The 25,478-nt window shown below is 38.6% G+C and overlaps 5 protein-coding genes across 5 annotated transcripts; 2 read left to right on the top strand and 3 right to left on the bottom strand.

Annotated features, from left to right (window-relative positions):
- Positions 1–10,788: 10,788 nt before the first annotated feature.
- Positions 10,789–11,673, bottom strand: LOC128263511 (uncharacterized). Its single transcript, XM_052998591.1, has 2 exons — positions 11,646–11,673; positions 10,789–11,097 (listed from the first exon to the last, which is right to left on the bottom strand). The coding sequence occupies exons 1-2, from the start codon at positions 11,671–11,673 to the stop codon at positions 10,964–10,966; spliced, it is 162 nt and encodes a 53-aa protein (XP_052854551.1). The 3' UTR covers positions 10,789–10,963.
- Positions 11,674–16,440: 4,767 nt separating this feature from the next.
- Positions 16,441–17,251, bottom strand: LOC128262224 (serglycin). Its single transcript, XM_052996351.1, has one exon. The coding sequence runs from the start codon at positions 17,249–17,251 to the stop codon at positions 17,018–17,020; it is 234 nt and encodes a 77-aa protein (XP_052852311.1). The 3' UTR covers positions 16,441–17,017.
- LOC128262227 (uncharacterized) lies at positions 17,138–17,673 on the bottom strand. Its single transcript, XM_052996354.1, has 2 exons — positions 17,621–17,673; positions 17,138–17,454 (listed from the first exon to the last, which is right to left on the bottom strand). Exons 1-2 carry the CDS (start codon positions 17,671–17,673, stop codon positions 17,355–17,357), a joined length of 153 nt encoding a protein of 50 aa, XP_052852314.1. The 3' UTR covers positions 17,138–17,354.
- A 2,342-nt stretch (positions 17,674–20,015) lies between these two features.
- Positions 20,016–20,537, top strand: LOC128262228 (uncharacterized). Its single transcript, XM_052996355.1, has 2 exons — positions 20,016–20,059; positions 20,360–20,537. Exons 1-2 carry the CDS (start codon positions 20,016–20,018, stop codon positions 20,460–20,462), a joined length of 147 nt encoding a protein of 48 aa, XP_052852315.1. The 3' UTR covers positions 20,463–20,537.
- Positions 20,525–20,887, top strand: LOC128262223 (uncharacterized). The gene has a single exon (XM_052996350.1). The coding sequence runs from the start codon at positions 20,525–20,527 to the stop codon at positions 20,759–20,761; it is 237 nt and encodes a 78-aa protein (XP_052852310.1). The 3' UTR covers positions 20,762–20,887.
- The last annotated feature ends 4,591 nt before the right edge of the window (positions 20,888–25,478 follow it).

Here is a 25,478-nt window from a genome sequence, read left to right as displayed (position 1 = left end):
TCATAGGACTGCAACAATTTCTATAATAGGGCATAGCGAAAGGAAATTAAATCATGCTCCGGATAAGTCTATATCAACAGACTTAAGCGTTTGCATAGAAAAAAGGGGAACCCATTGGAAGATAACTCCACGTACTCAATTCATGTGACGTAATACGTTTTTTTATCAACTGGTTTTAAGTATTAGTTATTTTTGAATTGTAATTAACGATAAATGGTTCAAACGTATTTTATTTATTTTACTAGTAACCTACATTATTTATCATAATTGTTGTATCAAGTAGTAGTATAATTTCTTTTAGTAAGTATAACAAAATGCATGCTTATTATTATTTACATTATTATCATTTAAAATAACAAATTAATTTTAGACGTAACAGTGTTGGAAAAGGAACTTTTCATAGTTTTATCTAGGAAGGATTGCAGGAACTCCATTTTTCCAGTATTTGTTTTATTTGGTTAATCATGGTAGGAATCTACTGTTCCAAAAGTCCACTTGTTATAAAGATCCCTAGGCTGACCCCAATTGTAGAAACCCACTCTTTTTAATTAAGAGCTTTATCCAAAATTATTACCGCCTTAAGAGGCAAAGGGATAAGTATCTGGGAAAGCCTTTTCATTATCGCAGTGGCGAGATTCTCATTAATTTCTCTTCGGGCAGGGGAAAGGGGTAGAGAAAGTGGAGAGTGGCCGAAGCGAAATGAAATAATTTCAGCGTACTTTCAATTATCAGGAAATTACAAGCGCACACATCGGGTGCTTATACAAACATATATACTTGTATTGAGAGGAGCATTTATTTTGTATATAGTGGGAGATGCAGTTTTCAGTATGAGGTAATCGTGCAGCAGGCTAAACCACCCCCACCCCCACCCTTACCTCCGCACACACACACACACATAGCTCACTCACACAGGCGCACAAATACAGACAAACGCAGGCTTCTGACTGGCGGGCATTCAATGGAGTTTTTGCTGTTGTTGTCGCCATTTCGCTATCGTCTCCCTTATCTCTTTGTATTATCTCTCTCTCTTTGTGGGGATAGGGATGGGTCAGGTGTTTGGGGGAGAGCGGAGAGCGACTGTCATTCGTTTGTCATCGGCAAAAACTTTGGCGTCGCAGCCACTCTCTCTCTGTCGCCCCCTCTCTTTTTGCCCGCTTCTGCGCTCTAATTCGCTTGGGGTGGAGCTTTGTTCGGGAGAGCGAGAAATAGAAAGAGAGCTGCGGCGAATTCATCAGGTTGCTTGTTGCTCTTTGGCATTGCTGCTGGCATTTGATTAATGAAGTGTGTTAAGAGGTTACCAGCCAAGGACAAAGGCTCTCCAAGAGGTCCTTGACTGTGGCAGAAATATATGTATATACGTATATAGAGATATCTCAAAAGAAAAGACAACTGGGGCGTGGTCTCTGCTGCTGCTGTTTCTGCTGCTACTACTACTGCTGCTGTTATCATATCTCTCTGTCGCTGCTCATTTGGCGCTCTCTATCTCATAGGATATGGCCATCCCGCTCGCTCATCTGTTGCTGCTGCTGTTGCTCTTTCGTTTTGGCCAACGTTGCGTATACGTAATGTGCGCCAAATTGTGTCGCCACACTGTCGTTGGTCCATTGATGTGCGCTGATAGCGACAGTGGCCAGAAGCAGCGACGCAGCAGCAGCAGCAGCAGCAACAGCAACACCAACATGCCAGTAGCAAAAACTTAGTGCAAAATGGCGTTTTCAGGAATATATATTATATATATATATAAATATATATTACAACCAAAAGACAGAGAACCCTATAGATATCCACCTCCCTGAAAAACACCACTCCAACCATAACTCCTTCTTATCATTCGCTGGATATATCTCCTCTCCAACTTTGCCGTGCAACTTTCTTGTGACTGTGAAAATAAACAAAAGGCGAAAAAAATAAGAGCCCAGCAAACAAGAACAAACAATCACCCTGCCGCAAAAAGAGGCAACTCCTTGTTGTTGCTGCTTGTGCTGATGTTGCTGCTGTGTTTATTGCCTTCAGCTGCCGTGGCAGTCCCAGCACTGAGTTTTATGTCTTCATTAACTGAAAAAGTTATGAGCCATGGCTGCGGGGATGGCAAGGAAAGGCCTAAATCAGGGAATGGAGGTGGAAAGAACGAAGGAAAGACCTGGTCGCAGCATCCATCTGTAAAAACCGTAATTGGACTTGGACCGATGGTTGACAATATTCCCTTTTCATTTTCGCAACAACAGGGAAAGGTATATTACTATAGAGATTTTTTGTGATCTGCGTCATGGTAATCAGTTTTAGTCATGTGCAGATTCTAAGTTTACAGCCACTCATTCTGAAATTGCACAGTGGTGTTGACTACTCAAAGTTACAAAACAATATTTGGAAAAGGCTAAAAAGAAATATAATGTGTACAATAAATACGCAGAAAAAATGTTTCAGAAACTTCAGTCCAGACTTTCGCATAGCATTTTTTAAATTGTTTCGAATTATTAAAAAATTTGTTTTATTTTGTGTTATGCTTATAATTATAAAAACCTTGAGGATAAATTTCATAGATATGTGAAAAAATATCTATGAAACCAAATTTTGTTTGGTTTTGTATTCTACGAACTTAGGCTTAAGGAGCTCGTAAAGATAACCGTTTTAGTGTTATTAGGGAAAAGCTGTCTTAATTATTACCTATCTTTATACGCAATTTGCCCCACTGTTACCCGTTGATAACTCATTTCACGTGTCTAGATAGTATTACGAAACGCACAACACTCAGACCCCGTAGCACGGAGCTCCACTTACCGAGTCGAACATCGTTCGGGTGACGTTCTGAGATATTGGTTTATTTTTTTTTTCTGGTACTCGTAAAAGTCAGTCACAGTAGCCGACGTTGTTGTTGGTTCTCTGTGTTTTTACTGCTGGTCAAGTCATCAGAAAAGCGTCGTCGTTGTCGCCGTTGTCCAATATTGTACGGTTGATTCCACACAGGTCTCACCAGTTAACTTCGCTCCACTGATGCGCTTTTTTTCAATTTGTCACGTACAGTGGACTTTTTTGATTTTCATCTCATTACGTTTGGGAGACAGAGAGTGCGAGTGAGATAGCTCAGGTCTTTGCCTTCGAAAGCGGCAGAACGACCCACTTAATTAGTATTTATGAAATTCATAGAAAATATTAACTTATGGGCGACCCTGTTAATCTGGGGAATTTGTTTAAGTCCTTTACTTTCGCTTGCATGTGCTTAGCCAGTCAAATTATGCATTAAATGGCCATTACTTTTGGCTTATAAAAACAATGTTTGTTGGTTAAGATTTGGGAACGGTAACATGCTATGGGACTTGGATTTCAGTAAGCTTAATTTGGATTTATTGTTAATGGGAAGGTGTAGTAATGTTTGGAATTGCCAAAGTAAATTAAAAACAACACCTGACAAAAGTGGAATTAATTCTAGATTATAGTTTTTTTAATATTTATAAAAATTTAAAATTCTTTACAAAATATACATTTACAATCAATTTAATTGAGAACACTCTTTAACAGTTTCTTTTTCCTTAATTTATCCTCTGATCTTTTGTTTTCTTAAGAGCACCTACTTATATGACATTTGCCTGAAAATCAGTGTGAAGCTAAATTATGACGTTGGCCTCTCTGCAAACCAAAAATTGCGAGTTGGAAAACGTGAGCGTGGCACATTTATCATTACTTTTGCCCCCCTCCACCCAACACCCCGAAAAAATAGTAAAAGCAATAATAACTTTATGTATTTGACCTGAGCCACAACAAAAACAAAACAGCAAAGGCGGCCAAAAAGGAACAACATCAAGTCGAGTCCTCTAGTGGCTTCTATGATAAAAAATTGTGTCACGACAGGAAGCGAGATAAGAGCGTAATTTTCTTTCAACGTGCACGGCCCGAAAGCTTTTCTTGGCCGCCTTTTTTCGGTATGTGTTCGTACGTGTGCATATATTCAGGCCAGGACTTTTGGTCCGGATGTGAGCTATCGTGGTTACCGTTAGTCATTTTCAGTGATTGTTCAACGTCGGACGTTTCAACGTTGTCGTCGTCGTCGTCGTCGTCGTCGGTTGACTTTTAATGATTGTCACGCTCCCGCTTTCCAACTAACCCCTCAAGTCCTCTAGTCCTCCAGTCCTCAAGTCCTCTTTTATCCCTCTCTAACCGCTGACCACAACAGACAGGTGGAAGCAACCCACCTGGGGAAAATCGGGAAGGGTGCGGAAATGAGAATGGGGGGAGGAGTTGGAGTGAGCCCAGGACTAATTTGCATTTATATTCATAATCTTAGGCATTGCGTCATGAAATATTGCATGTCCCGAACTTGTGACACTTTAATTGCCCATTTGGTACTAAGCCTACACTGCGCCAAGTTAAGATCTAGATCGTAGCTCAAAAAAAAATTCCTTCCAATTGAAAATCACATCAAGTTGCCACACATAACGTGTGCGCTCCTTAAAATGGGATCAAATCTATCCAGCAGAAAAAGTCAATGGACTCTGCTGGGCTATGTCATTTATTTAAAAGTAAGTTTTAAAATAAACCAAAACTAGATATTTAAAGCAGCATACAAATTATGTAAGTTTTATGTATCCAAATTTTCAAAAAGCCCCAAAACTTTAAGATATAACTGATACATTTATTTATCTATACGCTCTGTTACAATACTAAACAATTCATATTGGGCTTTGGTTACCCAAATTCTATTACAAAACATATTTATTTTTAGTAACCAATCAATTTACCGCAGTGCAGTCTGAAGTGGACTCATTTCTTGGGCTTTCGCACCCACCTACTCGCCCAGATCAATGCCACGTGCGGCTCCCACCCCACGGGACTTACTATATGCCCCTTTCTTTCCTGCTTCGATATATTCTCGTAAATCGTTGTCTATATGGTTTGTCTGTTTCGCTTACTACGTGACTTTTTCGCATTTTTGCGCACTCAGTCTGCGACTCGCAGATCGATTTTCAGACGCGATCCACCAGATCCATGCGGGTGCATAAGAACAGATACAGATGCAGATACATTTACACATACAGATACAGATACAGATACAGGGAATTCGAGTGATCTGAATGGCAGGGCAGACAAGAGCAAATTTTGAGATGTTAAGTTGTTTGTTTGTTTGTTGTGGGTACTTTGGGATCGGCACTGTTTGGATTGCTGATAAATGTCTAAAAATACGCAAGGCAACCACAACGGGAAAGATACAATGTCTGGCGAGTTTGGAAGGGTTCCACGGAGTCTGCTCTTCGTCTGGGCTTATCTTGGGCTGAGTTTTATGAATTTTATCAGCGACATAAACCAATTCAATTGCAACATAAATCAGGGACCGGACCATGTGTTGAGCACTGCGATGATAGTGGTGTGATGTATTTATATCCAAAGTAATAACTCAATTACATTTGTGGCAGCCATTTTCCCAAGAGCTTCCCCCACCCTTTTCCACAGATTTTTCAATCCCCCTTTTGGCAGCCATAGCCAAGCGTAAAGAGATGTAAAGACATGCTCGAGAGTGCCACTCAATGTGGCAAGCCATGGGGAAAATGGGGGAAAGGGGCTGGATTTCTGCTGGCAGCAACAGGACAAAATGTGAACCAAGCGTAAACTGCCATTTTGCCATTTCAAGCATTAAGAATGCGAAAAAAATATATGAGAAAGGTATATGAAAATAAAAGTACAAATAAAAAATTCTCGAAAAGGAATCACAATTTTATTGTACGCATTTAAAATCGGGGGAGGGGTGGCAGCCGTTCTAAGTGGCCTTCTCCCCACTGATAGAGGTTGGCTGCCTCTCTCTCTTTTTCTGCCCGAAATTGGCTTAATTAAAATATTTTAGTTCTGCCTGCCTTAATTCTTGAAAACAATATTGTTGCAAACAATTAAGTAAAGCCAAAAAAGGAAACTTGCAACATTGTAGGCAGGAATGTGGGACTCTGAGGCACGGACAAATTGTTGTTTTTGTAAAGTAATTAGAGGAAATTCAGCTTGTGCAGTCTAAAACATTCCTCTCCTTTGAAATCTTAAGTGCCCCCAAATCAACTCCGAACTTAAACTCTGTATTCAAACACCAACCATACATCCGTTTATTCTTCCTTCTTCAAGAAATTACGACTATGACCAATTGCCTCCAAATCTGAACCAATCATAGTTTTCCTTCCGTTCTTTTGCCTTTGTGGAACCCTCGAAGTCCGTAGCAAATATGCTTGAAATGATTGCGGTAAAGGAAAACCCGAAAATCAGAAGGCAAACGACCAGAAGGGATAACAACCAATTGCCACATGTCTGAGGACTTATCAGAAAACCAGGAGGATTCATTTAAATAACGGAGAAGCCAACATCCGGAGCTGAACAAATTATAACTCAATTTATACGCTTGTTTGCCCAGCCAAACTCAAGCTCAAGTCCCGAGGAAGTAACGATGGCGATGACTGTGTCCTGCCATCCTCACAAAGGTCCAACTGCTAGTTGGACAGGAAAAGAAAACTCATTTTTGTGCTGCACAAACAGTTCGTTCTGTCCCTTTGACTGACTCCCCACACATTAGGACTTCCTTTCCTTCCGATTTCGTGTCCTGGCTGCGATTGTGCGCATTATACACAGTCCGCTTGTAGGGGGTGGCTGGGGTTGTCCCTTCGCTAGTGCAAAAATTGTATGATTTATGTTGTTTTAAATCCAAGCCCAGAAGGTAACAATCATCCTGCGAAGCCTTGGCTACAAACTATTTCACAGGATTCCAGCGAGTTGAAGATGTGAGAAAGTCGTGAGTCTGAAAAATAAGAAAAGTATTTTAGCACAACGAATCTTTAATAGTAATGTGTTTTTATCGATACGTGTTATTATTTTATTCAAAAGTTACGGGTACCATACAAAGTTGAAAAAAAATGAAAAAAGGTAACACATAGCATATGTTAAATTTTACAACTTCAAAATCGAACATTAAAAGGAAACAAAGCCCCAAAATATTACTAAAATAAATTTAAAATTTTCCAGTAAAGCTTTCAAGAGTTAACTGCAAATGCACGCGAAACCTTTAATTTAAAAGGGGACTGTAAAGTAAAGAAATTAAGAATGGACTTGGGGAACAAACCAACAATTTTTTAAAAACGAACAAATATTTTATAACTTTAGCTGACTGATCTCCCTCACTGATTCCCTCATAATCACCATTACAAATCGGTCATCATTTCAATTACAATTTTCACTCGTGAGTCACGCCCGCATCCCAACGTTTTGGAATATCTCTCCTGGATTTTTGTCCTCCGACTTCTGTCCTGTGGCGTGGGCATGTGTGTGGTTTCCACAGATTACACACAGAAAGAAGCGAGTGTGTGCGAACGGGCACCGCCCACCGCATGCAACCGCCCCTAACGAGAGCCCAAGAACAGAAATAACCAGCCTGAACAGAACTGAGCTGAGCTGAGCAGGGCCCAAATGCGAGACCATTTAATTTGCTGCGGAGGTAATGTGGCATATGCCAGCGGTTCGAAGGAGCCGCCTCAGATTGAGTGCTAAACAGGCCGAGCACCACCCAACCGCTCAACTACAACCACGCAGCCACGAAGCAACACCACCACCCAACCACTTGCAGCCCAAATTGCTGGCAAAGATGCACTGGGAAATATTAAAGAAATACTTAAAACTGCTTAACTTCTTCTTTAATTATTAACTTATATTAATTGGGAAGCAAAAGTTAAATTTTCTAAAATATTTAATAATATTGGTTAGTCTCCTGATAAAATTTAATTGCTCTATAAATATAATTGCTTATACTAATATTTTTCTAGAGCAATTTAAAGTTTAATTGTTTTGTTTATTTTTTTTAAAGGTTTGGCCATAATGTCTGGTTTTAAATTTGAGGAATTAAATTCATAAAAAATTCTCTATGTACATTCCTTGATTAATTTTGATTTGTACCTTAGCTTGGTGAATAATTTTAGTACATAGTAGATGTTTCTTTCTGTGCGAAGGTAAAGCCCATGAGCGTGAGCTGGAAATTGACCCGCAGCCGTTGGCCATGCATCAGGAATTTATTACGCCCCAAAATTTGCATATTTATGAATAATGGAGGATAACCAGTGTGGCCAAGAGCATGTCCAGAAATTAAGACTAACTGGGTGAGGAGAAATGAGGAAAAACGACCCCCGACCTCGACTGCCTTCCGACTTTTCCATTTCTATAACCTTTGCATGCCAAGTGAGATCCATAGAGTGTGCGAAACTGATACTCTGAACACACAATCATACACACACTCACCACACTGGGATTACCAGCAACACACACACTCTGGTGTTTGTGCACACTCCAAGACATTGGTCACGAAAAGCGGAAATGCTGATAAGGAACTTCAATGTTTTTTTATTTCGTTGTCGTGTTTAATGTCTTTTTGTCGTGCTTAGTGTCTTTAGTGTGTGCTCTACTCCCAAGCACCCTTGTATTTGTATGTGTGAGTGGGTTTGAGAGTGTGTGCGTAGCCCCGCCATATAATCTATATAGTATAATACTTAGTAGCGATTTAGTCAACCCAGGGAGTTGGAGGTTGATCGGCGATGGTGGTGGTGGTCATGCAGTCATAAGTCAAGTGGTTGGCCCTGGGAAAATGGGAATTTCATGTAAATCATTTATATTTAGCGGAGAGTGGGAAACTACGATGAAATTGGGCGGAGTAAAACAAGTAGGAATTTTGGTTAATGTCAAATTTATTAATTAAATATTTGATTGCCAATGGAAAAGGACTATTTAAATGACTTATATTAAAAATTACCTTTCGTTATCAAGAGAAGGGCAGAAAATTACAAAAACGCTTCAGTAAAAAATGTATTTTAAAAATATTATAATAAAAGTATTAGGCACCTACTATGAGTAAATTGTCATAATAAATTAAGAATCTCTAAAAGATAAAGAATAATAACAAGAATAACTAATAAACTAAAAGAAATTTGGAATGTAAGAATTTGAGATATAAATAAAAATCAGTTGCTTTCCTTAAAACAAGTCCAAAACAGTCAGCTTCTTGACCGTTTTTGACTTGTTTTATTGAAGGCAAAACAAAAATAAGTTTAGAGTTAAAAGGATTCTTTTTATTTGGGAAACACGAAGCTAATTTCAATTGCCATCGTAAAAGTCAAATAAAGTGGAGCGTAATTCATAATTCATCCATAATAGTTTTGTATTTGTCGATTTTGCTTGTTCGTAAACAAAAAATCCCGAGTCCAAGTGGCAGTTTATGTTCGTCTGGCACTCAGACAATACCAGCCACTTATCGAATTTCACACTCGATTTGTTCTAGCCGACGGATGATGAGTTTCTCAAGAGCCCGAAATGAAGACTTGGCGCAGCTTCCTTTGAAGAAGAAACCGATAAAATCGATGAACTCTGTGACAACCGCATAGTTGAAAAGAAATAAATTTGAATTTATGCGGTCATAACAATTAGGAAGAAGTCAAGTGTCGCAGAGAAAGGGCGAACTCTCACTTTGGATGGGAAAATTATCTTTGTGGCTGGAGTAAACAATTATTTTCCTTTGGGGGTATGTTATCTATAAGCCTAATGCTGCAATATTCGACCATTTCGAGCACGTGACTTGAACACACACTCACCTGCCTGGGAAACTCCCCCTGGATATCACCATAATTGGATTTAAAGCCTAGGCCTAGTCCCAATCCCTTTTGTGTTTGTGGAAGGGCCACCTGCAACCCGCCGGCATGTTTAATTTAATTTCTACGTATTTAACACAATACCGAGCAAGTTATGTAGTCGATGCAAAGAATACTCTTCGATTGATTATATACATTGGCACTCCGTCATAACCATTTTATTTAACATAAAATAATTGTTGATTATAGTATATGTACTTTTATAAACATTTTATAAAACTTCTTTGGAAGATGTTACGATGTACCTTTAAATATTAGTTATCGGCTTTTAAAAATGTATTTCTGCATTTAACTGATTTAAATATTTCGCCTAGTTAAACTAATTTTTTGTTTTATTTGTCTTTCTAGTAAAAGCTTAAAATTAATGCTTCCTCGAATACAAATTTTATTTCAATTAAAACCTTGCGTAATTTAAATTAATTGATAAAAAATTTAGTTCATTTTATTCAACCAGTGAGCTACCCATTGTGAGAGTAAAGCCATCCAAACCGAACCAATACGAAGTGAACTTGGGAAAAGGGATCAGGGGTCAGAACAATGAGGGCTTGCAGGTTGCACAAGCCTGAAACGCGTTTCGCTTTAAAAATTTATGCAATTATGAGCCGCAAATATTATTATGTAAACATACAAATACAATCTGTGGGGGTGCACCTCAAATGGCAAATGGCAAATGAGCAATGTCCTGCCCATTCTGTTCATGCTGTGGCAACATATTGATAGACAATAATTTGTCTTAATGAAATTTTGCCTTTATTTATGAGATGGCCGAAACGTGTAGGAAATCTTTCACATCCCGAGGCGACGACGTTGCTAAGAAAACAATCTGCTGCCGGTGCCGGAAATTTTCGAACACCAACCTTGGGGCAATTAGTGAGGGTGGGGGTTGGGTGGTGGGATTTTCCGGGAGATTGTTATTGTTGCCGTGCCCTTCAGTTGGCTGTCTTTCAAGTCCTGTGCATAATTTATGGCTCCTGCCAACCACTTTGGATTCTGTCTGGTTCTCTGCCGCTCGACCAGAAGAAGCCCCGTTCCAATTATCAACAAACTTTTTGAGAAAATAAACTGAAATCTGTGATGTAATTGCTTTTCGTTTCTCACCTTTTGTCGCCGAAACGGCAACCGCAAAGTCAAAAGTCCGAGTGAGTTTTCCAACAGTGAGAAATTGAGGAACTCTTGAAACTGTAAATGGGGCTTCCCCGCTGCGTGTGGATATGTTTTTCAGTTAGCAAAAGGAGGAGAGAGAAGCTGAAAGATTTTCCAATATCAATTGAAATTAAATTGAATTTTAAATTGGCCAGCGTGGCCAGGAGACATTACTGATGTGTGCTAGGAAACCCAAAGAAATCAGGGAGAAAGTGGGCGTGCTTGGGCTGATATGGGCGGGGCCTCGGGCTAGCCACACTTGTTTGTGACAGCCCAAGAGGGCAATAAAGCGAATGAAAAATGGCTATTGGAAGGTGAAAAAGTAATATGTCAGACTACTCTAATAATAATATTGTGGATACGGAAAAGTTCAGAAGAACTCTGAGGGACAGCTGAAAATATTGGTTAAAACTCTTGATAGGATATTTAGTTTAAGGGAACTTAACAAAAAGTATGCTTAAATATAAAATACATTATATAAATTGAGCTTAATTAGGTAAGGGTACAAAAAAATTGTGGCTTTTTAATAGGTTTAGCTTCACAATAAAACAGTAAAATTATTTTTAAGTACTGTACTCTTTTATGATAAATAAGTTATTTTTTTGTGTTTTTCCTTAGAAAATACAAATCAACAAATTGCAGAATTCCCTCATACTAATCTTTTTTCCTACCAACAACCAGAGGGGGTTTCCAACTCGTAGACTTGACAGCAAAACGCCTCCCGACCGCCTTCAGTTAGTTGCACACCGAACAAAAGTAAAAGTAGGCATCACAATAAGGACTCCGCAACGCTGTGCTGCATTCCAAGCAGGAATACACAGCGTATCCTATATCCTATATTCCATATCGCACATAACGAGTACTCCGCATCCCATTCCATGGCTTTTGTTGGCTCGCCATTGTCGACATAAATGCACAATTTGCGCATGAAAAGCGCGGATTTGAGGATAGGGAATATATACACAGCAAAAAATGATGGATACATTTTTGGATTTTCATGTATGTACTTTCAAAAACTTAATCTCAATCACAAATTCGGTAGTCCTAAACAATGATGATCTTAATACTTTTTTTATACGAAGAGCTCTAAATCCAAAATGCCGCATAAAGCATTTAATGCAATTTTTAAAAGTTTTTTTTTAGTTTCTATATTTAAAAAATAGTAAAAATTGTAGTTATTATTAATGCGTAGGATCAGTTTTTTTTAAAAGCAATATTAGTTATTATTAACCTTTGTTTGAATAATAAGGTAAATGATGATTTTTAGTTTGTTTACTATTTTTTTTGCTGTGTGCAGTATATACCGATACACACTCACACACTGGCACATTCAATGTACTTCCGGTGGCGGAAAAGGAACAGGAGCAACTGCGATGCCGCGACTGGATTCGGTTTTGAAGTTGCTTTCAAGGCCCTTTGACAGACGCAGCGACGGATAATACACACTTAATTGCTCAAAATGATGCGATTGTGGAGCGTTGCATATGCCACATACACTTACACACATGCACACCACCACACACAGATACGCACACACACACTGGCAAAAAGGCTCACCCATCTGCACCACCCGATTAGCGAATGGAAAGCTCAGCCACGGCTTTTTTGGCGCGCTTAATTTAAAGCAGGCTGTAGAAATAGGAAGAAACCCAATGGAAAGGGGGTAAAAAAGAGGGAGTTTCCCTGCTTATGTATTTAAGCCACAACAAAAGACACTCGAGAGCATATCATTGGCGTTTTGTGACGACCTCGCCGCACTTGAGCTCACATGAGCCACAGGCCATAATTGCATTTAAAGGTTTTGCACTCTGTTTCCCTTTCTCTTAACCTTTCCCACATGCGGTTGTGCGTACGAAAACAAGCTAAATATGGTTCTTGAAAAACAGAACTCTTAAAAGGGGATTCGGCCAGTGAGGCTCAAGGAATCAGCTACAAAAAATGAAACCAAATATAATTAGGGAATCCCAAAAAGCTTAAATACCGACATTTTAAAATCTAAAACAGAAGTTAATAATATTTATCACTAACTATGGTAATTGGTATAAACACATTTCATTTGGATATGGCATCTTATAAAACTTATACGCTTATGACTTTAATAACACACGTTCCTAACATTGTTCCAAATTATTACCCATTCTAAAATGATCTAGTACGTTACCTTATCTTTATTTCTGATAAACACTTACAAAAAATAGTTTGATGGACATATAAATTTAAATGTAAAAAAATATGAAAATAACCTCTAACAAAAAGATTTTGTTTAGCAAAAAGTTGAGCTTTAATAGTAACTAAAACGCTTTAAAAAACCGTAGCTTGCTAAGCTTAAACATCTACCCACTCTGAAATTATCCCAAGACAACCCACAAAAAAGCAACCGCATTTCTGCGTTTTACTCAAGGACCACTCCACTTTGGTTCGATTCTGTTCAATTCGATCCACTCCACTCCAGAACAAAACCCCACCCCCGTTCAGAAATCCCCTGCCCTCTACGCCCCTGGGGCTTCGATTGCTACTCGCCTTGCCATTGTTTCAATTTCCATGTCGATTCGGTTGTTTTCGTTTTGATGACCTCGCCGCAGCAGCAGCCGCAGAAATGCTCTAAATCTATAAATACTGGCAATCATTACGAGGTCTCATATTTTTATTGCATATTTTATAAGAATCTGAACTCGACGCTGTAGTGGCACAGAGGCCACAACTTCAGAGTTTCTGCTGCTGCAATCCAATTGTCATTCATGACAGCTGTCGATCAGAAATGGCGGCTGAAAAACATATCCGCAACAATGGAAAAAGAAGGGCCCAACGAGGTGGTTGCTTTCGATTCAGAATTTAAAACTTCTCCCTCTTTGATTGAATGGAGTTTATGGTTCTCTGTTTTATTTTTTTGTAATTGCCACCTTTTGTCGGGGCGAATGTTTGGCATATTTTGTAAATTATATTCTGCGGCAAATCTGTATATGATTGGGCCATTTGCATAAGTTTATGAGACGTTATGTGATATGATATATCATATATGGTGTGATGTATGCAAATCCATGCATTGATAGAGTTGTCTTCAATTGACAGAAGTAAATCTAGTTTGATGGGAACATAATTGAGGAGGTAAAAAGGAAAGTAATCCTTAGATTAGAAATTAATTGACTTGAGTTGATTTATAATATATTTAAATTTTTCTGTGTCGATATATAAATATTCAAACATATAACATTTTAAAAATGTTATATCTGTGTTTCTCATAAAAAAATAAATACTTAAGCCTTTAAAATAAAATGTTAAAAATGTTTTTCTCATAAATATTCTTTGAAGTCAAGCTTGTTACAGGTATATTTAAGCAAATTTTCCAAATAAAATAAAATTTAAATTGTCTTAAAAATTCCTTTAAAAGAAAACGCCCTAAATTGTACAAAATTGTTAACTCAAAGGTGGTAATGTTTTCCTTTCATAATTCACTTATCCACTTTGTATCTGCCCACATATTCTAGCAGCTGAATATGATCGAATATCACGCAAAATCACCAGGATTCCCCGGCCTTTGGGCAATCAATTTCAGATGCGTCACACCTTGCCACCGAATTGGAATCGAGTGAGTCTGCCATGTGGTGATGACATTGTCATGTGCCAAACAGGAAGCCAAAACACCTTTGCCGAGATGTCAACGCCCGTACATTATCATCGAGTGCTCGCACATTCAAATACGAGTGTAATTCGCATCTGATTCGACTTTGTACATATTTCAACTGCTGCTGGCGGAGACATCCGCGACGGGAAATGTGCCGATGATGCCGACAATTGTTTTGCAAGCGGGCGCAACTCCTGTGCAAAGTACTACAAACTCGCCCTCACTCCGCTGATTATCCTGTTCTGTTCAGCTCTGTTCTGTTCCGTTGGCTGCAAAACATCTGTCGGATGTCATCGGAAGTTGTATCTGACGGCACGCCCCAAACAAATTTGCTTGGGAGTTTGGAATTCACAATTTCAGAGGCGTCGACTGGGACCGAGTTGAAGTGTGGGCATGGCCGCCCTTTTCCACTTTTTCGGCGCAAGCTGCTCGGGAATATTTCACGGCGTTTGGGCGTGTGTGTGTGTCTCGGCAGAAGTTACGGATATTATTCATAATTTCCCAACGTGCCACTGTGACATATGCCATCTGAGGAGGGAGTTGAGGAAGTGGTAGAGGGTTGTCCTTCACTGGAAATCAGTTTTCAAATGTTTCTATTGCCAAAGATCTTTCTTGACCATCATAAATTGGTTATTATAAGAGAGACATGGGCACGTGCTAAATTTGGATAACATATATATTTAACTATAATTATTTAAAGTTATTTGAAAATATAAACTCTTCTCCGAAAATCACAAACTTTCATTTTCAAACATATTGTAATAGTAAATTTAACTATATCGTTTAAAATAGACATAGCTATATAGCAGTTTGCAAGTCCAAGAACAAATTGAAAACAATAATATCTTAGACTTCAATTACTAAAACAAAAATCAAAGCATCAACAATTTTGTGGGCTTCCCTTGATAATGACGTGATAATTGCTTCTGTCTGACAAATCAGAGAGCGTTGTCCCGTTTCGGAAGCCTTGCAACTGACACATTCCACACCAACGAACAAACGCTGAGACACAGTTTATATTCGTGACAAAGTTCAAAGGACACCTGCGGAGCGGTTTTAATTGCATCGCACAACACCAAAAGTGACAAGGAATCTTTTGGGTGCTGAGGACCGCCTGGCGCTAGGAAACAAAGTAATTACAAGGCCCAGTACAGACAGAAGCCGAAAGAGATGGGTTGAGTGGGAGGAAAATAAAACAGGATTCAACTATACGGGGTACACTACCAAAAATGTTTCATATTCATAAATAGTAATTTCGAGTATTGAATACTTTTTTGACTTTTAGTTTTTTTTAATAATAAAAATACATCTTTCTGATAAGAAAGCGACTAAAAATTTTGAAATTTTTCTTAATGGCAATTTAAACATTCTCTTTAGAATTGTTTTACTTTTTGGAACAAGTGTTCCCAATGCTAAATGTTTGAAAAATACTATTTAATATTTAAATATTTTTTAAAATGGGGAAAACGGTTTAACTTTTATTTTTTTGTGTAAAAGACATTGACAGAGAAAGGAAACCCAAAAACGCCACAACATTTATACGTTGGCGCAGGGATGGGATTTGCGGGGAGTGCGAGAATTCTATTAGCACCGTCAAGGAAATCGCTTTTCCTAATAGCCATGGGCCACGTGTCCTGCTAAGCTCGAGTCCCCTGCTCAGTCGTGTGTCACGACCGAAGGACAACCGCAGCATCCTCCTCACTCCCGCTTCAAAGTGAATATTCCCCGTTTCGGGCAAACTTCCACAATACAATTGAAAATTATAAAAATTTCGCACTTTCCAAATATACAGTCGAACGAATCCTCGTAACGAAAACCGGACGTCGTCCTTTTGCGGCTGCACTGGGAGATACACTTGTTCTCGGTAAAGGACACGCGTCAGAGGAATAGATCGGGGGGAAAATGGAAAGCAAAAAGGGGATGGCCAGACATCATCAATATTGCAGGAATCGCTCGGCAGATTGAGGCTGTCAAATAAGCGTAGCTAATGCGTATTAAGTGCACTCCGACCGGATTTTTCGAGGGTTGTGCTTGTCCGTAGCCCAATCCAGAAGTTGGCTTAATCACGCTAATAGCCGCAATTCATGCAAATGCTGCAGACAATAAAATATGCGTTGGGTATCAGTCAAGTCAAGTCAAGTGGCAAGGTCAAAGAACAGGGATATTGATAGGTGATTGGAGGTGGAGCTAAAATGGAAGGACTTTCTTAGGCTAAACAAAAATTAAATATTATTACGCTCTTAAAATACTTTTGAATTTACTGTAAAGTTATTTAAAACTACCTACAAAACACACCTTTTTTCTTTCAACAACTTTTTAATAGCAAGTTGCCATTTCAGCAAAATAAAAATATCTTATGATTTTTTTGCGCATCTTTTTTTTGAATATATATTTTCAACCAATTGGATTATTAATTTTTTCTTTTTCTGTATCACATAGCAATACTTAAGTCCATAAAGAGCTTACAAAACTAATCTAAAACGAACCCTGCTAAGCCAAATAGAAGCAACAACATCAACAATCAGCTCCCCCGTTCCCCCTTTTCATGTTGTTCCCCTTTTTTTTTCTGGGGAAACATTTCCATTGGAATTATTGCTTCGATTTAGGAGAAATGCATGCCATTGAACTGCTGACGATCGTTATTCACCATGTTGTTGTACTTCCACTTTTCAGCACTCGAGGCCTGACTGCTCCACGATCCAGATCCTGATCCTGATACTGATCCTGATCCCGAGCCAGAGCCACTAGCCGACTTGGACTGGCTCTGACCCTTCGAGGAATGGTTGTCCTTGGTGGTGCTGCTCAGGCACTTGTCAGTACGTTCGGTGTAGACCATTTTGTCTTTAGATTTTCCTTGGGATATCTTTTTTGAATAATGTGAATTTTCTGCCGATTACACAAAGCTGCGCTTAGAGAGAGCTGCGTAGAGAGTTCAAAGTTCACGGTACAGTTTGTAACAGGGTGAGTACTTTAAGTTCCTTGTTGTTAGCCGAGTTTCCGGTGCGAGATCCTTTTTTCGATGACAGGTGTTTTCCCAATCTATTTGGAATTAAAAAACAAAGGGATTTAAAAAAAAAATGTAGTTGTTTTACTGAAATAGTTGGTTGTGAGAATTTTACTAACAATAATATATTTTGGCTGCGCATTTTACAACTGTTTCGCAATATTTACGTTGTTGTAATATTTATTTAGTTTTTTAACCCACCTTGCTTGCTTCAACAATTTCTGCTTCGAATCTGTGTGGTTAATTTTTTTCATTGACACAAAACTTTTGCAACTTGCACATTGGATAGGAAAGAAAGGAAATTTCACAGCTCACGCTCCTGACAGCTCAGTACCGATCTGCTCTGGTATGGACTTTCTACTGACTCTCCAGCGGTAACCACAACTGGTTTAAATACGCCGATCCGATCCGATTCGATTCGATTCGAGCAAATACGATCCGTCGATCCGAGTGCAATGTCTGGCGGAGCAACTGCGTCACCGTTCTACGAGTAAGTAACACTAGTACCGCAGTGCCAGCTGCAGGCTGTTCCAAGCCAAGCCGTCCAAGAAACCTCCCTCACACCGCCCCCGCACCACTCCGCCCCCCTCTTCCCATGGTGACCTCAGACTCGGTTTCAGTCTGAGGCTAACTCGTTCCAGCAGTCGGCAATGCAAATTAGAGCGATCGAGCAACTGGTTTTATTGGCGAAACCTTTGCAAACAACTCCAACAAGAGGCGAAGACTCGACTCATTTATACCAGTTTTAAAAATATCTAAAAACTAAGTTCAATTCTGTTACATTAAAATATAGTTTATTTAAGTTCTTAATTAAATTATTGGTTTATATAAAATTGTTGTTTAACTGAGAAAATAGTTTAACTATTAACAGACACTGTATATTTAACTATGTTTTTAGAACCTTTCTTTAGCCACGGATAAAAAATCAACAATAAGTAGAGTTACTAAAATTGTTTTATTTAAACAGTGGCATAATATCGAATAGAAAGTGATATTAAATCTTAAAGCATGCAACATTCAAGATAATAGGGTTTTATAATTCATTATTTTAAATATAATGCTTAACTTATGAGAATCCAAACCAATCTTAGTATTTAAAGGGTATTAAAATTACCCCAACCAAACCTGCTGCGTATCACGTAGTGTTTTCCTTTGTCTTCTCTCCACAAAAATGATCAAAATGATTGGTATAACATTTAGAGTTGCCGGCCGGCGGTTTTGTGACACGTCAGCCCAAAACTTCCCCTAAATAGGGCTATTTCCTAACTCATTGGTCTTCTAAAAACCTCGTAGCATTAATGTTTTCGAATATCTGCCTATATGAATCTATAATGAACGTGTATATCGTCTGATCTTTATTGATATAGCGTATTAAGCATGAACTGATGACTGATGAAAAGTCTTGGTTGCATTGCATCAGCCAATTCGATCGAAAAAAACAACTCGAAAGCCTGTTGTTGGTTTATGGTATTTTAATCAGTTATTTGTAGACATATAGCTAAACGATCTGTATTATTGACAATGAAGGATATTCTGGAAAGCTCTATAAAAATTAATTTAGCTTCTATTTCATTTTATTTTTATTTCTATTTTAACGAGTTCAATGATATTTGGGCTTCCCTAAAACAGTAAAAATCATGAAATATGCTTTAAATTCCCCACAATCTAGTTAAACTTGCTAGGATGATTTTCCAGAAATCGTTCATTGCCCTTTTACCATTAAACGGACAATGTTCAGTGGTAAATCCACAAAAACAATTTTATAGGTTTAACGACATCCAGGATCCCCCGATCCTCTACGCTCTTCACCTAGTGGTTATTCCCAAAAACTTGTTTTAACAATCCAAAAAATACCAAATCAAACATTGTACTTTGAACGTCTAAGCCGCCGTTTTAATTGTCAAATTCAGCATTTGACTTGTGTATTATATAGCCAATTTATATGTCTGCCAAAAATTCCATAGAGACTGCGTTATGCAAATGGGCCAGACACATAATTCAATAATTAAAAAAGTGCCCCAGACACTGAACAAAGAAAGTAAATAAAATTATATATTATTCCCGACAGGTTGAGTTCTATAGAATTCGATGCCAAGCATCTATATAAAGTGCGAGGTTCTTTAAGTTGAACACTTGTCTGGATGCCTTCGAGAAGCATGCTCAATAGATCCTTGAGGGGAACTGCCTTCAATGTTTGGTCCCCAAAAATTCCCCTAATTTATTTGTTTATTTGTTTGGAGTTTGGGTTTGTTTACTCGCTGGCCGAGATGTTTACCGTATTGGGCCGTCAATGGAAAACCGCGTGGCAAACTCGATTTTACGGTAGCTCCATTGACGTACCATTCGGTGGCGTAAACAACAAATTTGGCACATGTCTGCGCCGGTGATTTTGCATCACAGTCGCCGAAAAACTAGTTTAACTTGAGCACGCTTCCAGCGCGTGATGATATCAACTAAATCTGGGATGGCTTTCTGATATAAAAGCACCTCCGTCGGTTCGAAATCCAATAGACTAAAGCTTGAAGGCCTAGCAGTCGATACCCAATCAGTGATTTTTCAAAAATATTTTCCCCAACGTGCATAAACAAATGTGTCAATGAAGACACCGGACACCAAAGCCAAGCTGCTGAATAATATAAGGTAAGGAAGGATAATCTTAAGGGGATATTTAGGAAGAAAATCGAATTTGGAGCAGACAATAAAATATACAAATTTCATATATGTACATTTTAATATTGATTTTATAATATTCTTTGCTAAAAAAAACACTTTTACGTTGCTTTAGAGTTTTAAAATGTTTGAAATCGCTGGAAAATGTGCATAATGGCATGCAATAAAATTGTTATTTACAATTTGTATAAACAAATGTTTAATTAGATTTATTTTTTTTATATTTTTATGTTCTCGACAACAAAATAATTTATAAAATTTTCTTTTCAGTCTATCTAAACATCTGTCTTCCAAGAAAGGCGGCTCTCGCACTAGTAACTGCGGCAATTGTCTGGAATTCTCCGTGCTCACGCGTCTCTCCAGTGTGCCCTGAATTTCCCGAACGATACCAAGCTCATCTCAGCTCCTGTTGAAACTTGAAAGAAATCCTTGAAAATGGTTCACCAAACTCGCACACCCAGCAAGGCCATCCCGGCCAAGCACCTGAGTCCCATGCGGACCGTTGAGGGTCTGGGCGGCAAGTACGCCGTATCCAGCAGTCCGGCGGACAGTTTCCTGCGCAGCACGAGGCTCACGGTTCAGAGCAGCTCGCAGCAGCAGTCGGCGGCCTTCAAATACAACCAGATGGTCGCCAACAATCGGGAGCAGTTCAATAACCTGCACTTCTGCTAGGAAACGGAAGGGTACTATTGCCACCGCCACTGGAGAGACCGAATTGAAGAAGAAAAATATCACTATTATGGCGATTATTTGTCACAACACATAAATGCAATAAATTCATTTATAAAAATTTCCACATATTAATTGAGTTTCATAAATCGCAGCAGTCACGTGCTGTGTGGCTGGGGAAATTTATTTATTGCAACCTTTTTTTATTTTGCCAAATTAAATTACCCCAACTAAGCCTGCGAGCATTCGTCGTCGTCATTTTTCATTGTTTGCGGCTGTCTGCCTCACTTTGTCATATGCAAATGTGGCTGTGCGATTTTTGCACATTTGATATTCGGTTTTTTTTCCACACTGGGCGCCATATTTTCACATTAGCGCCGAATCAAAAGCTTTAACATTTTAACATTCGCTCGCCGGGATTTGCATAAATCTTTGTTGGCTTTCGCAGATTTTGTTTTTAGGCGTTGCAGGTGAGCCGGGCGATGGAAAAAGACAGTGCGAATTACAGCTTTAAATCATTCAACACAGAAAAATATGTGTTCTAAAGAAAGTTGAGTATTTCATAGCGAAAGTTGTTTAGCAAGGCACCATATAAGTAAAATTGATCTGTTTTGTAAATAATATATAAGTCACTGGGTCAACAGTTAAAAAATAAATGATTATTAAATATAATTACACAAATAAAGAATGCATAACGAACAAGACAAATTTAAAACAATATAAACAAATAAATTATAAGATTGCTTTTGTTTATCAGCCAAGTTCAAGCGTTTACCGAGTTTCATAAATTTATAATTTTATTTAAACCAGTACTATGACGATAATTACATCAGATTAACAATAACAACAACAAAATCATTATTTTTTCAAAGTTCTGAGATAACGTTAAATACATTAAAACAGCAAACAAATGTAAGATTTTTTTTGTAATTTTATCAAATGTACTTCCCTAAAAAAAGTTTAAACTTCCCCGAAATTCCTAATAATTAAGAACTGCCCAAAATATGCACAAGTTTCGCAAAGAACTGGAAATGTCTACAGTCAAATTTAATCTGACTTAATTAGTATACAGAGGTGCCTCATCCCTTCAAAGAATAATATCACCACCTGTCCGCCTGACAGAGGAAAATGTCTAAAAACACTGGAGAGTTCTGCGAGCCCACTAATTTATGCAAATTACTGGACTGGTATGCTAATGTAAACGTAAACAACGAACGTGTTTCAAATCGGATTTATACAACATATGCTGGCCAGATCAGCTGACTGCCCGCGAACTAGTTAGGCTGGAAAATAGTTATCAAACTGAAGACGATGACTAAACTGTTGCCAGGCTGAAAAGCCAAATTCCAGATTTAATATTTCCCACCCTGTAAGATCGCAGATTTTTGGGTGTCACAGTTGGCTGAATCGAAGGCATTAAAAGACAATCTGTTACATCGAAAGTGCACAAATCATCGCCAGCCACAGATTTTTATGCCCCAAAAACATTTTTATTATTCCACTAAATTAAACGTTCAGTGCCGATTGAGTTATATAACTTGGGGTGGGTGGTTTTCCCGGGGGGCGGGGCAGATACTCAGTGTGTGTGTGTGTGTCCTTGTGAGCGATGCGTCGACAGTCATTAAATTATCACACATTTAACTTCAAAAACAATTCAAAAGTAGCGCCCAGAACAAAAGGCAACCCTCCTCGACCCTTGAACCAACCCATCTCCACCCCCACCCTATTTCACCACCCCCCTCGCCCACCCGTTTCTTGGGAACTTGACTTCCACCCCCGCCAACAGTGTTTTTGCGGCCCTGCCGCATTACAAGCTGAAAACATGGTTATTACATCAGTAAACTCCAGACGGAGGAAAAGGAAAAGGGAGTTCTGGGGGGTCAGAGTTTCAGAGGGTTACGTTACTTGTGGGCGTTGCAAAATGGGCGATGGATGGATGCTGTCTTGTGATGATTATGACAGCATGACGACTTATCTGAAACGACCTATTTGCCAACCCCTCAGGCCAGAGAATTATGTCTAATTTAGTTTTAGCTTCTGTTTTTGCAATATGTCGACCATTAGCAGGGGGTGGGGCAATGGCAGGATTGCCCATGACGCGGCAGTAAGTGACGATAAATCATAAACGAAACATCAATTCCAGCACTTGACCCTAAAAGGACTTCCCGTTGCGTCAAAATGGACAGCAATTTTGGCGGTCTCACATCCGTAACATTTTTAAAGAAAGTAAGTATCGTGTGCGATCCTCTTCTTAACTCCTTTAATACGCCGTGTCCTGGACACGTGCCCCCAACTTTATTGCAAATTAATTAATTGCCAAGAAGATGAAGACGGCAACGGAGGAAGATTGATTAAGAGACAGCCACGATAACCCTTCAATGCGGCTGTCAACTTATCTATCACGCCAACAGCCAGAAAGGTACTATTTTCATTCATCGTGTAAACAGGAAAAAAAAAATTTTGAAAATTAATCAACAAAAGACTTACAGAAAAAAAGACTTACCAAAAAATAAGTGACATACATTTTTCTCAAATAATGATTGAGCCATCTTTTAATTTACAAAGTAAAAACTTTTTTTAGCAAAGAAGTGGTTTTATTGATATGTGACAAAATAAAATAACATTACCTGAAACATAAAAAACTAATTAATTCATTTTTTAAAACTTAATAGTTAAAAAATCTTAAAAATATTTTTTTCCATGGTTTCATTGTATTTAAAAAAATTTATGCTGGGTAAATTTTTATGGTAATAAATATTTAATTAATTTTCTCAGTGAACCACTGTTTTTCTGCTTTTCCTCTGACTATTTCGTTTTGATGATTTATCGACATTTTTGCGGAAATCGCTGTGCCAAAAGCCAAAACGAAATGAAACGTTTTCCCGAGCAGACAAGAGAGAGTTTTCGCTGGCGGAAAAGGGTGGGGAAGGGGGTTCGGAAAAGCAGAAAGAGGTTGGTGGAAAAATTGCAGGGAATCAGACTTCAGGTTCGTCCATGTTCTTGGAGCGGAAACGCAATCGGCGCACTGCCAAAAATAAATTGATTACTGTCACGGAAATAGCTACAACACACATATTCCGTGGGGCATGGCTGCCTACAACGTTGTTTGTTAATCGATTTATTCGAAAAGGCACGAAGACGCGACTTACTGAAAAAATTTCTTAGTAAGCGGCTTAAATCACATGTTAAATTGTGGTGGTTGGAGGAATTTCAGGGGCTGTCTTCGGTTGGCGTCAGGTTTATAGATCACGTGACATGGCAATAAATAGTTTGGCCTGTCAAATAAAGACACCTGTAAGTATGCGATGGGTACCGTAGGAAAAATGTACTGGACAACCTGGAAAAGAGGAAAACTTATGAGGGAAAAGTCTTGAAACTTTAGGTGATGAGAAGACAAGCACGCACGCAATGTTCACGCCTTCAAATTGTGCGTGAACTTGTGAGATACTATATTCTTATATGGTTATTGGATTAAGCAGTCGACATTTGATTAGAGCTATTAAAAAAGTGATTAGACTTTATAAGCATTTTGTTCAATGGTAATGACTTACATTTCTTTAAATAGGTTGTGGGTTCCAAATTAGCCAATTTAAAGCGCAAAAAGAATTATAAAACTCTACTTTTTTGGAAAGAAAACTTTTGTCAACATGTATGTAAACGTATATACGTAGGAAACATTTTTTCTTTAAACAAATGTTTATATTAAAATGTGTACCCTTCGAACAATAACTTCTTTACAAAACTTTAAGTTTTGTTTTAAACTATCTGACGGTAAAGTTTTTCCTTGAATGCCCAGACAAACCCCCAATCCCAAACCATTTTTTCCAGAAGAAAGAGGACATAGCGATTGATTGGCGGTAACAAATGTATTAGAAACTTTCTCTGTATAATTTCCGCATTTGCAAAGAAAAACGGACACGGGTATCTGAATACTTCACTTTAAATTGCACTTCCGTGCGAAAAATTGTTTATCGAAAACTTTCGTTTGGTATTCAGCCACCTTTTAACCACCTACCCTGGAGTTTCATTTTCAGACAATGTGAATAGAACGACGTTCGCCAAAATCCCCTTTTCAGCCCCGCCCCTTTTTTCGCAGTGGCGTGTCGATAAAGTTTGCACCTATTGTCATTTTATTGATTTGTTATAAATTTCACACACTACACACACGCTTATCTTTTCATGCGCTTCTATTAAATGTAAATGACTGGAAAATGCCACATGCCCCGCCCACAATTTGAAACGGACACGCGCCGCCCCCATGGACAACCCTTTTTTTCCAGCTTATCTGCGAATTTTCAATAAGATTTCCTATCATTTTAAATTCCATTTTATTGCCAATACGAAATAAATGACCGGGTTATAGAGTGGGAAAAGCGGGGAAGTCAAAAGCTTAAGTGTCAGATCGTTAAAATAAATTGACACCGGGTAAATTCTTTTTCAGCAAGTGCGATTTTTCCGCCCGCTGCCCTGATTCTTATCGATTTGGCAACACCTTGAGGAAAACTGGTAAGGGAGTGGAAACAGCTGCGGATGCTGTCCGGAAAAATTGGTAGCGTCTCGAGTTTACCTCCGCCAGTCACACTTGATTTGATAATCTGTCGTAAATTCAAACTTTTCACTTGTGAAACGATCACAATTAAGTCACACTTTTAATGACGTGACGCAAATATTAAAACGGAACACTTCCTGGGAAAACCCACCCCCTCATCCCGATTTTTCA

The sequence above is a fragment of the Drosophila gunungcola genome, unplaced genomic scaffold, assembly GCF_025200985.1.
Source record: "Drosophila gunungcola strain Sukarami unplaced genomic scaffold, Dgunungcola_SK_2 000001F, whole genome shotgun sequence".
In the NCBI taxonomy this organism is placed as follows: Eukaryota; Metazoa; Arthropoda; class Insecta; order Diptera; family Drosophilidae; genus Drosophila; species Drosophila gunungcola.
Note: the sequence above shows the minus strand (reverse complement) of the source record. Positions and strands in the feature narration are given on the sequence as shown.